This window comes from Sebastes fasciatus, chromosome 7 (assembly GCF_043250625.1).
Source record: "Sebastes fasciatus isolate fSebFas1 chromosome 7, fSebFas1.pri, whole genome shotgun sequence".
NCBI classification, from domain to species: domain Eukaryota; kingdom Metazoa; phylum Chordata; class Actinopteri; order Perciformes; family Sebastidae; genus Sebastes; species Sebastes fasciatus.
Window position 1 is genome coordinate 5,637,292 of NC_133801.1, and position 12,316 is coordinate 5,649,607.

The 12,316-nt window shown below is 37.9% G+C and overlaps 1 protein-coding gene across 1 annotated transcript; it reads left to right on the forward strand.

Annotated features, from left to right (window-relative positions):
- The first annotated feature begins 5,356 nt into the window (after positions 1-5,356).
- Positions 5,357-11,264, forward strand: sbds (SBDS ribosome maturation factor). Its single transcript, XM_074641209.1, has 5 exons — positions 5,357-5,587; positions 8,654-8,783; positions 9,488-9,688; positions 10,436-10,600; positions 10,705-11,264. The coding sequence occupies exons 1-5, from the start codon at positions 5,460-5,462 to the stop codon at positions 10,828-10,830; spliced, it is 750 nt and encodes a 249-aa protein (XP_074497310.1). The 5' UTR covers positions 5,357-5,459; the 3' UTR covers positions 10,831-11,264.
- The last annotated feature ends 1,052 nt before the right edge of the window (positions 11,265-12,316 follow it).

Here is a 12,316-nt window from a genome sequence, read left to right on the forward strand (position 1 = left end):
TTCAAAAGGTTAGATATAGTTCGCAGCAGAAATTAACTGAAGCTAATACGAAGCTTTAGCAGTTTGAGTTAGACAAATAAAGTGTTTATTCCAAGTCAATTTATTTATTTATTCCAGTCTTTTTAGTACCAATTTCACACTTTGTGTCAGTATCTCTCTGCCACGGCTAAGACAGGAAACACTATCTGTGGAAGTGCAAAGAGGGAACTTACTAATACTAAAAAATATATAACTTAATAAATACCAACTTGATATCTCAGACTGTTGATGCATCATATCAACTTAACAGTTGAACTTTGGATGTATTTTTGCACAGAACAAAGACAGTGGATTTGGTCCTCTGTCACTTACATTGGAATTGCTCAGAGGTCAATTAACCAAAACAAGAATACATTCACAAAACTATATACAGATTATTCAAGCAAACAGATATGTAAGGAATAATGTACAGCGAGCGGGTCGTTATTGTGAAATGAACCCCAACAGGGAAGCGGAGCGGAGGTCATGTTGTCATGTTGGTTGTTACAGGAAACGAGAGAGGTGGACATTTTTCATTTAAATTAACTTGAGACTTGGCATTTAATACGAAAACCTAAAGAGATTCACTCTAAAGTCGTAGTCTTTACTACCCCACTTTTAGATTTTTTAAATATTGTATTATATTTATTTATGCTCTTCTCTCTCCCATCACACACACACCTCTTGCTGCTGGTTTCCCCATATCTCTCAATAATCAGTGTTTGAAGACACGACAGCCTCAGTGGCTTTAGTCCCGTCCAAAGGACATAGATTAGTTGATAGAGAGCCTGTTGCTTCAGAGTTTCCAATGATGATGAAATAAAGTGATAAAGAAGTCATGTTCATCCAACCACAAATGAGATGCTGCTGATGAGGGTTGACATGGAGCTTATGAGGTCAGTTGTGTCGGTGTTTGCGCAACACTCTCAAGCAGACGTCCGAGCAGAATGGCTGCAGTCGCAGAGCTCTCCTTGCTGCTGTTTGCGCTCATCAACAACATTCATGCAGAGGAACTCATCATCATCCAAAAGGAAAGGGACTCTTACACCTCTGAGCTCCCCAAGGAGGCCAACTCCTCCTGCCTGATCTCCAGATTTGTTGGCGAGGAGAAGATTGTCCTGTGGAACACCTCTGACCTCTGGTCCCAGAACTCCACAGTACCTAAAGACTTGAAAGGACGACTTTCAGTTGGCAGCATTTCTAATTACACGATCCACAACCTGACCCACTCAGACTCCGGCACGTACCAAGAGGAGTGTTGGAACGAGGGCAAAGTGACATCTGAGAAAAACATCAGTATTATTATTTGTAGTTCAATAGATGAGGTAAGATCTGCTATAGTGCGTCCTGAAGGATCAGTGGACCTGCCATGTGAGATAGCGGCTGACAATCTGGATATCCAGTGGCTCAAGCGTGAGATTAGATCTGAGCAAGAAATATGGACAAGAGTTTTTGGGGACAATACGACATCAGTGATGGACAATGTTAAAGGAAGATACCAAGTGGTGACAAACACATCAGATCTTCGTGTATCTGACTACAGAACAACAATCTACACAACGTACACCTGTCTGGTGATGAACCAACAGCAGTGTGTTAGCAGTCACCCTGTACAGCCTGCATCCTATTCTACGATCTACCGCTCAGTGGAGGAGACGGCTGTGCTGCCGTGCACTGACACTGATTTCATTGATGACGAGCCCCCACATTGGAAGAAGCCTATAATGTTCTTCAATGCTGACAAAGGACAATACGACCACAATATATCTTTAGTGGAACAAGAGGTGGAACAAAACTACTCGCTGGTGTTTTCATCGTTGATGTTAAATCACTCAGGTTTGTACAGCTGTGAAACCTCTAAAAGACTGCAAACGTATTGGTTGTTTGTGTGCCCCAAATTCGGCCCACCTGCTGTAGAGCTCTTCTCAGAGGGAGAAGAAATCACTCTCAGATGCAGAGATTTGGGAAAGAGTCTGGTACCAGTTTGGTTCATCAAGTCGAACCAAACAGACGGAAGAATCTTTAATACATTTACTGATCTGAGCATGATGAGCAGAGTGAGCGAGCATTCTGATAACACATCTCTGGTTATCTCTAATGTCTCACTGGAAGACACAGGAGAGTATTGGTGTGCAGGTTTTGATCTAGATCTTCAGTGTGTGTCAACAACCAAAACTCTTCTAAAGTACAGAGAGCCCTCTGGGTTTCCCTCCACCTTCTACATAGTGAGATGCTCAGTGCTCAGTGTTCTGCTGGTGATGCTCTGTGTTGTTGTAGTTGCTGTGAACCAGAGGACCAGGAGAGGAGAGCAGCTTTCAGCTGAGACAGAGAGTTAATATGCAGATGTTCATTTCACTTCACTCATTTCTCATTGGCTTTAATACAGTGTGTTATATACTTGATTTTAAAATAATGGATGTTAGACATTAAGCCAAATAAAACATTTGAACTGGAACATAAAAAAGAAAAAGAGAGAGACAAAGAGAGATTACAGAAACAACTAACAAGAAACTACATAAACTCTGTGTATGTGATATTATTATTATTAATTATTATTGCTAAGTGAAATAACAATAACAATGTAGTTAAAAAATACAACATATCCCATAAAAGATAGGAAATAAGAAATACCTAAAGATATGAATACCCCATGATAATAATAATAATAATATTAATAATGATAATATTATTATTAATAATAATAATAATAATAATAGGAAATATCTTTAAAAAGGTTTTGAAGATTAGAAGTCAACCATTGATCATGATCATGACAGGGTGCAGGCGTCCCCTTAGTTTTTTATAAAATATATAAAATATTATATATATTGTATATATAGTTATGTTTGCTTGTTTTTCTTGGTTTTGTTGTGGATACATGTGATTATAGGGATCACTGCTTTGAGCTGCACCCTGACCCATAGGAGGGGACTGGTCTGTTTTGTGATAACATTTTTAACACTGTTTTTCTTTTTAACATTTCAGTTATTAATCTGTTATCATTGCTTTCACCTGAGCTGTTTTTATTTCACTTATTTTGTATCTTGTTATTGTACTGATGTTTTATTTCAAATCAAATGATTATGTGATTTCCAATCATATGTGAAGGAATTTGAGTTGCCTTTTATGCATTTATAATTGTTATATCTTGCAGTGTTGTCAGTGTTATATAATTGTTATTATACCTTGGTCTATAATCAATCAATAATCAATTGTCTCTATAATAAAGGCTTCAAATAAACGATCAAACTTGGTTCCCAGTTTTTACTGTTCAAAGTTAAATATTTCAACGCTATGAATTCAGTTAAAATTAAAATACTTATGTCTCTTATTTGCTTCCATAGACAAATATCATTTATGTCTGTTACTATATTTCATTACTCAGTATTACTCCATGCTGTTTTTTTATATTTATTTGTATACAGGACACATGTGTAGGCTTTAAGAAATACAGTTTTCTAATTGCACTAAATAAAGGTTACAGGAAAGTGTGTGCACACATTAACAATCCTAATATTCAGGCCAGGTGCAGATTCAGTAGAGGAAAGAGTAGAGGATATCAGTCAACTGGATTATAGCTCCTGAACTATTATTTTATCTCAACAGTCATGTTATGGGACGTGTTGTCCAAAACATAATGAAATATATAACTAAGAGTGACTGCTGTCAAACGGTAATGATATTGTGTAAGGAGGATAAATGCCTGGAGAAGTAGGCCTATTCAGCCTCTCTCTCCGAGTCTCTGTGTGTCTGTGAGAGTTAGACACCGCCCTCATGTGTCTGTGAGAGTTAGACACCTCCCCCATGTGTCTGTGAGAGTTAGACACCGCCCCCATGTGTCTGTGAGAGTTAGACACCGCCCCCATGTGTCTGTGAGAGTTAGACACCGCCCCCATGTGTCTGTGAGAGTTAGACACCGCCCTCATGTGTCTGTGTAAAAGTACCACATCTGATGATATCAACTGCATGACAACCGTTGCCAGGTGAAGACTGCGAGCATGTAAAGGCGGGGGAGCAGACCGAGAGGAGGACAGATATAGATATTCTGCAATGTCAGCAGTTGTCAACAAAGACAGATGTTGTGTTTGAGTATTTAAAGATATTCATCTCACCCTAACTAGACGCAACTAGACCCAACAAGTTTTCTATTTGCCACAACAACAGTCAACATTTAAAGGTCCCGTATTGTAAAAAGTAAGATTTCCATGTCTTTTATATTATAAAGCAGGTTTAAGTGCTTTATAAATACCGTTAAACTATCAAAACACTCAATATATGGATAAATGCACACAGCCTGTATTCAGAAATTGGGCGTTTGAAACAAGCCGTTAGGATTTCTGTCCATTTGTGATGTCACAAATATATAATATTTAGATCATTACACGATTTTAAACGTAAACATTCTAAATGGGTCCCAGTTTATTTCCTGTTGCAGTGTACAGTGTGTAAATAACATCGGCTGACAGGAAGTAAACATGGAGCCAAGCTGTTGCCTAGCAACGCAATTCCGTTTCAATTCCATTGAAATGCACTAAAACGGAGCGTTTCAGACAGAGCGGGTAAATACAGGTATATTCAGGCAGACAGTACGAGGAAAATAATGTTTTTTTTTAACATTACAGCATGTAAACATATTCTATTAGAAACACAAAATACAAGTATGAACCTGAAAATAAGCATAATATGGGACCTTTAATATCCAATTGGTCAGGATCCAAAAACACAATGTAGGCCAACACACTTTAACTGTAGGAGTAAGAGGAGAACAGGCTTAAATCCTCTGATCACTAACATCCATCCATCATCCGGTGCCGGGTCGCTGGGGCAGCAGGCCAGCAGGGTATTCCCCTGGCAAGGCAACTCAAATTCCTTCACATATAATTGAAAACAAATCACATAATCATTTGATTTAAAATAAAACATCAGTACAATAACAAGATACAAAATAAGTGAAATAAAAACAACTCAGGTGAAAGCAATGATAACAGATTAATTACTGAAATGTTAACAAGACACAATGCTGACACAAGACTAAATCTTCTATCTAACACTTAAAACAACACTAATAATAATAATAATAATAAAACATTTAAAAATGTGTGCTGATGCAATGTTACATTGCAAGGTGGAAATAATTGTCATGTACACTATGTACATGACAATTATTTCTGAAACTTATATATATACTTATATTATATATATACTTATATTATTTCATCGGTACTCCATTTGTTTAATTATTTCAATTTATTTATTTAAAATAATCCTAAGAAAAAAAAAATATTGAAATCGACTGAGGAAGCACAACGGAAGCGGAACCTTTGTTCGACGTCCATGTTTCACATCGGACACTCTCTGGAAACAGACTCAGAGCAGCATTGACGACGCAGTAATTTAGCAGCAGATGTTTCCAGAGCTGCTGTTTCTAATAAAACATCAATATGTCTATATTTACACCAACAAATCAGATCCGGCTGACCAACGTGGCGGTGGTGAGGATGAAGAAAGGAGGCAAGAGGTTTGAAATCGCCTGTTACAAGAACAAAGTGATGAGCTGGAGGACAGGAGCGTGAGTAAACACCAACAACACACACTAAACACACACTAAACACACACCGGTGTTACGGTTTAACAGGCGACCCTGTTAACTGGCGACTTTCAGCCGAATGAGTCTGTGGTTGTCGTAGTTACGGCAGCTGTTGAAAGCAGGAAGAGAATACGTAGCTGTCCTCGTGAATGCCTCTTTGTTTAGTATTTCATTACAATGTTTAAACATACCGGATTGGTCTTTGGAGCTTTGGAGTCTTGTTTGTGGAAACGTGTCCGCTATATTCTGCTCGCGTTTGAAACGTTGCTTGTTATGATGAATATGTTGAAATCAGGAAGAGCAGCGTCGCTCTTCCTGTAAGCTAATAAAAGTTTCTAAATACACATATTCGTCTTTGGAGCTTGTTGTAGTAAACATGTGTCACGTAGAAGAACCTCATCCCTTTAAGAAAAAAAAATGAATAAAAATGTCAGGTTTTACGGGATTTGAACTCATACCAAAATCACAACTTGTGTGACAGACGGAGGTTTCCTCCAATGCGCCACCAGCACTGGGATGGTCACAGGTGAATGTCATATTTATCTCAAATATCACACGCTAAGTAGTCACTCTGAGACGCAGAAGGCAGCCAGATTAACTTGTGACCACACTGTCCGTGTACTTCAGACCATCTGATTTACAACACAAGTAAGTGTCTGTTTATGTTGTTGTTGTTGTATTCACGTGGAAACATTGAAGTTTGAAGATCTCGCATCAGCTGCACCATAAAGAAAATGTTTTCAAACCAAAAAGGCACTAGATTGAGAATTGACCCAGACAACAACACAGGAGTCAAACACTCAAGTTATTTTTATTCAGGAGAGGCCAACAAATTTCACTTGTAGCCAATCAATCTGCACAACATACACATGTCTGTACAACCTGCTACTATTTAATCTTATATTCACAAAGCAGCCATTTAACACAGGTTCTTTCTAAGATAAATTATATATTTATGTTAGTAGCTATTAAATTTAAAAGTTAAGATCATCAGTTATAGAAAACATACATAAACATCTGCTCCCTGGGCTCAATCATCACCCTCAAGTCAGAGCAGAATATCAGTAGTGTCACTAAGAAGGTTCAGCAGAGATCAAATCAATTCAATTTGTATAGCCCAGAATTACAAATTTGGCTCTGGGGGCTTTACAATCTGTACAGGATCCGACACCCTCTGTCCTTTACAGTGCGACCCTGTCATTGAATGAGGAAAAAACCCTTTGAACAGGGAAACAAATGTAAGAAACCTCAGGAAGAGCAATGGGGGGAGGGGGGAATCCCCCTACCAGGATGTACAGACGTGCAATAGATGTTGTGTGTGTACAGAGTAACGATATAATGAAAATATAACATGGACAATCCATATGTCAAAAATGGATGCATATATTGTGAACATAACATAATGTACGCCCTGCAATATTCTCTGCCTCTTCTCCCTTTGTGTAAATAGTATGTTTTCCCCTTGAGAGGGTCATATGTTGTGCAGATTGATTGGCTACAAGTGAAATTTGTTGGCCTCTCCTGAATAAAAATAACTTGAGTGTTTGACTCCTGTGTTGTTGTCTGGGTCAATTCTCAATCTAGTGCCTTTTTGGTTTGAAAACATTTTCTTTATGGTGCAGCTGATGCGAGATCTTCAAACTTCAATGTTTCCACGTGAATACAACAACAACAACATAAACAGACACTTACTTGTGTTGTAAATCAGATGGTCTGAAGTACACGGACAGTGTGGTCACAAGTTAATCTGGCTGCCTTCTGCGTCTCAGAGTGACTACTTAGCGTGTGATATTTGAGATAAATATGACATTCACCTGTGAGCACCTCAGTGCTGGTGGCGCATTGGAGGAAACCTCCGTCTGTCACACAAGCTGTGATTTTGGTATGAGTTCAAATCCCGTAAAACCTGACATTTTTATTCATTTTTTTTTCTTAAAGGGATGAGGTTCTTCTACGTGACACATGTTTACTACAACAAGCTCCAAAGACGAATATGTGTATTTAGAAACTTTTATTAGCTTACAGGAAGAGCGACGCTGCTCTTCCTGATTTCAACATATTCATCATAACAAGCAACGTTTCAAACGCGAGCAGAATATAGCGGACACGTTTCCACAAACAAGACTCCAAAGCTCCAAAGACCAATCCGGTATGTTTAAACATTGTAATGAAATACTAAACAAAGAGGCATTCACGAGGACAGCTACGTATTCTCTTCCTGCTTTCAACAGCTGCCGTAACTACGACAACCACAGACTCATTCGGCTGAAAGTCGCCAGTTAACAGGGTCGCCAGTTAAACCGTAACACCGGACTCAATAGTTACTAATATATATGGTTTATTATCTCTTAAAGTATATAAGGACATTTACTGTTTCGCTTTATAAAAGTCTTTTTATTGGTATTCTGTACAAAATCCAATAAATAATTGTATAAACAACAACAATCCCTATAACAATATTACTTCACCATTAAATAAGCCGAGTTAATTTCATAAAAAAATACATTTATACATATGAATTAATTAAATCTGATAGCAAAATAAATAAAACATATACCAAACAAAAACAAAAAAAATAAATAAAAAAAGGAAAGGACCAAAAAAAATAGAAAAATAAGTAAATTAAAAATAATAATAATAAATAAAGTATAAGTTGTGAATTATATGTAATATGGGGTCAGCAGTTTAAAACTTCAATATATAAATGTCAACAACACCCACTAAACACCCACTTTACTAAATAGTTACTAATATATCGTGTTTATTATCTCTTAAAGTATATAAGGATATTTACTGTTTTGCTTTATAAATGTCAGTTTAAGGCTCTGTTATCCATGTTTATTGTATATTGGTAGAATTTACATTTTTTTTTTTATTCTTATATTACTCTAACGTTTTTATCTATTCTTTTGTTATTATACTGCCTATTTTACACCAACAAAACCAAAGCAAATTCCTAGTGTATACCTCTTACACCTGGCAATAAACACAATGCTGATTCTGATTCTGATCTTGTGAATGTTCAAACATTGTGTGTTTCCTTTCCAGAGAGAAAGACCTGGACGAGGTCCTGCAGACACACTCAGTCTTTGTCAATGTGTCCAAAGGTCAGGTGGCTAAGAAGGATGACATGACCACTTGTTTTGGGACAGATGATCTGACAGAAATCTGCAAACAAGTAAGAAATAATGTCCCTGCATTTCAACGGATTGCAACAGAATTGCGTTGCTAGGCAACAGTTTGGCTCCAGTTTCACTTCCTGTCAGCTGATGTTATTCACATACACTGCAACAGGAAATAAACTGGGACACATTTAGAATGTTTACATTTAAAACCGTGTAATGGTCTAAATATTGTATATTTGTGACATCACAAATGTACAGAAATCCTAACGGCTTGTTTCAAATGCACAATTGCTGTGTGTATTTATCTGTGGATTGAGCGTTTTAATACTTTCACAGTATTTATAAAGTACTTAAACCTGCTTTATAATGATTCTTCCTGATGTTTGCTGATGTTGCTGCTTTGACAGGGATTAATAAAGGTTCATCATATCTTATCTTATAATTTTATCTGAATATAGAAGATATGAAAATCTCACTTTTTACAATATGGGACCTTTAAAAACAAATTATTACAAGTGTGCTTTCACAGGATTTATGAACTGAATTCTCACTTGTATCTTAACTTTTGACGGTGATTATTTTAATTATTTTATTTTACTTATTGTACTTTTTCTCATATATAGCTCCTTTGCTCAATGTTGTATAACTTTTGAACTATTTTATTTTATTATTATTATTTATTTTATTTTTATTTTATTATCCTCAAACGTTATTCTCCTTCACTTCTTGACCTTTTCCCTTTCTCTCTCTGGGACAGATCCTGTCCAAAGGAGAGCTCCAAGTGTCCGACAAGGAAAGGCAGTCCCAGCTGGAGACGAGTTTTAGGGACATTGCGACTATTGTGGCGGAGAAGTGTGTCAACCCGGAGACCAAGAGGCCGTATACGGTCAATCTCATCGAGCGGGCGATGAAGGACATCCACTACTCTGTCAAGGCCAACAAGAGCACCAAACAGCAGGTGAGGAGGAGACACACATCGATTCGCTTTGTTTGCATTCTCGTGATTATAGACGGCACACAGCAGTGTTTCCCACATGTAGAATGTATCTGAGCTACAAAGATTTATGTTTTACTATATTTATTATGTACTCCTTTTCAAAAAAGTATGTGTGGAGATGTACTCAAATTAGCAGATTGATTGAAATGTCTACTGAATGGTGCATTTATGTATGATAATGTGATGTTTCCCACCGTAAATACCACTGCTTTGACCACCAGAAATACATTTTCAATTTGTGAGAGATGTGACAGAATACTAGTTGTCGGAGTTTAAAACTAACAAAAAAAACAGATGGTGTAATTTGAATATTTATGTCAAATAAACAACTATAAGGCATAAAGACAGATAAATGTAATCTCACTGATTGCTGACATCATACCAGCCGCCAACGACAAGTTCAGATGAAATCCACCAGTGAACAACAAAACTTGCTGATCCTGGACTCTCTCGTCCATCATCGGTGTCTAATTAGCCAGAGTGTCATCCTGCAATTACAGTTGGCGGTGATGCATTTAAGACAACACTCTGGAGATGGGTTTTATTATCGTTGATATGGTCAGGTTCTGGCAGCCATCTATAAGCTCTGCATGCAGGAGAAATCAAGCTGCAACAGTTTGTGTCTCTGATGCTTTCCCCTTCACTTTATTCTGGATCCTTTTGTACGACCTGTAACAAACTCATCTGTCCCGTTGTTGTTCCCCCGAGGCTCTGGAAGTGATCCGGCAGCTGAAGGAGTCAATGGAGATCCAGAGAGCCCACATGAGGCTGCGATTGGTGCTGCCAGCCAAGGAGGCCAAGAAGCTGAAGGAGAAGCTGAAACCGCTCCTGCAGGTCGTGGAGAGTGAAGACTTTGTAGAGGAGCTGGAAATGGTGAGAAAAAAAAAGATTTTAAATTGTATTTAAAAAAAAAATCTGAATCTGTATTAACCGATACCTTTATTCCTCTCCCGTACATCCTTCCTTCTCCTCCTCAGGTGTGTCTGGTGGATCCCGGCTGCTTCAGGGAGATCGATGAGCTGATCCGCTGTGAGACTAAAGGCAGAGGTTCTCTGGAGGTTCTCAGTCTGAAGGATGTGGAGGAGGGAGATGAGAAATTCTAGAAACCCAACCAGCCGGGGCTCCTGCACCTTATCCACACTAAACACGCCTCACTAACGCGACACAAACTCAGTAAAGAGTCTATATTTTTGATGAGATTCATGCTAATTTCAGCCGTTCCTGCTTCTGAATCTCTCTATGTTTAAAGGAAGTGTTTAACAGAAGGAAAAGTGTTGCCAGATTTGCATGCTGGGTGGAATGTATTTGTGGAAAATTTGGCTGAGCATGTAACTCACAGGACAGTAAATAGTTCTGATGTGCATTCACTTATTTATTCTGTTTTTTATGTCAGTACCTCTGTATCATTAACAGAAATGTTCTGCCTTCCATCAGACTTTGTGCCATTTAGTCATGCTCAATATCCCAGTTTTATGGATAATTACTTATTTTGTCATAATGAATACGTTTCTGTAGCAAATAAATATGTAACACAATAGGTTTGTTTCTGTGGATGCTCAGTGATTTTCCTAATATGTTGCAAGAGAAGAGCATAACATCCAAGCCGGTGATATTTAAAGCAATTCCATCTGGTGCAGCCCTTTGTACAAAAGTGCTGTACAGGCCACAATATAAAACTAGAGAAGTGCACTCAGTAGAGTTCAGCCTGCCAGCTGTGTCTCCCTCTCGACTTAGTCAAGATGGTGGCGAAGATAACAACAAAAGGGATTTTAAATAATTCTTTAAAGGAGTAACTTTTTACAAATGCGGAGAGAAATTGAGAAATACAGTCAATAATCTCAAGCGGCAAATCATACACTGTAAACTATGATTTTAAATGTGTTTTTTAAAGTGTTTTTACTTGCAAAATTGTAGTACGAAAGAGTGTAGAATCAGAAATGTGTGAAATTTAGCTCTGAGTTAAAAAGAAACATTTAATGTCAGTCATTTTATGCAAAAATATGGGCTAGACATACTTTTTCTTTTAGTACGTACTGCAGCTGCCCTTACAAAGTACATAATGTTGCATGCAGTAGGCATACAATTGGGACATACTACTTCATGATAACGTTGCGCCTTGAACTAACTTTGACCCTCTAGCTCATACAGTTTATCCGCTGTGCAGAGGATTGTGGGACAGAATAGCCAGAACAGCATGCTGGCTTGCTTACTGCAAAATGCGACCGGATGTAGTAGGACATCCTGGTATTTTTGGCATACTGCATTTGACGTACTGTGTATTGGGACATACTAAAACTTTTCCAGGCATATGGGTACTGGAACGCACGGAGGGAAAGTGCAACATGAGGAAAAACTGATGTCTTCCTGTCATGTTTCATCTTTGACTTCCACTGTGAAATTGGACAGGACAAAGTGAAAGTGCAATCTCTTTTACGTTGTTTATTCTGAAAAGTGTAACGTACTGACTTCCCATGATAAACCCACAAAACATGGATGTAGATTTACAAATAGAAGTCTGAAAAGTCCATAATTTTAAACCCTACTGTTTCAAAATGACTGCTCACCTTATCCTCAAGTGCTCCGTGGCAT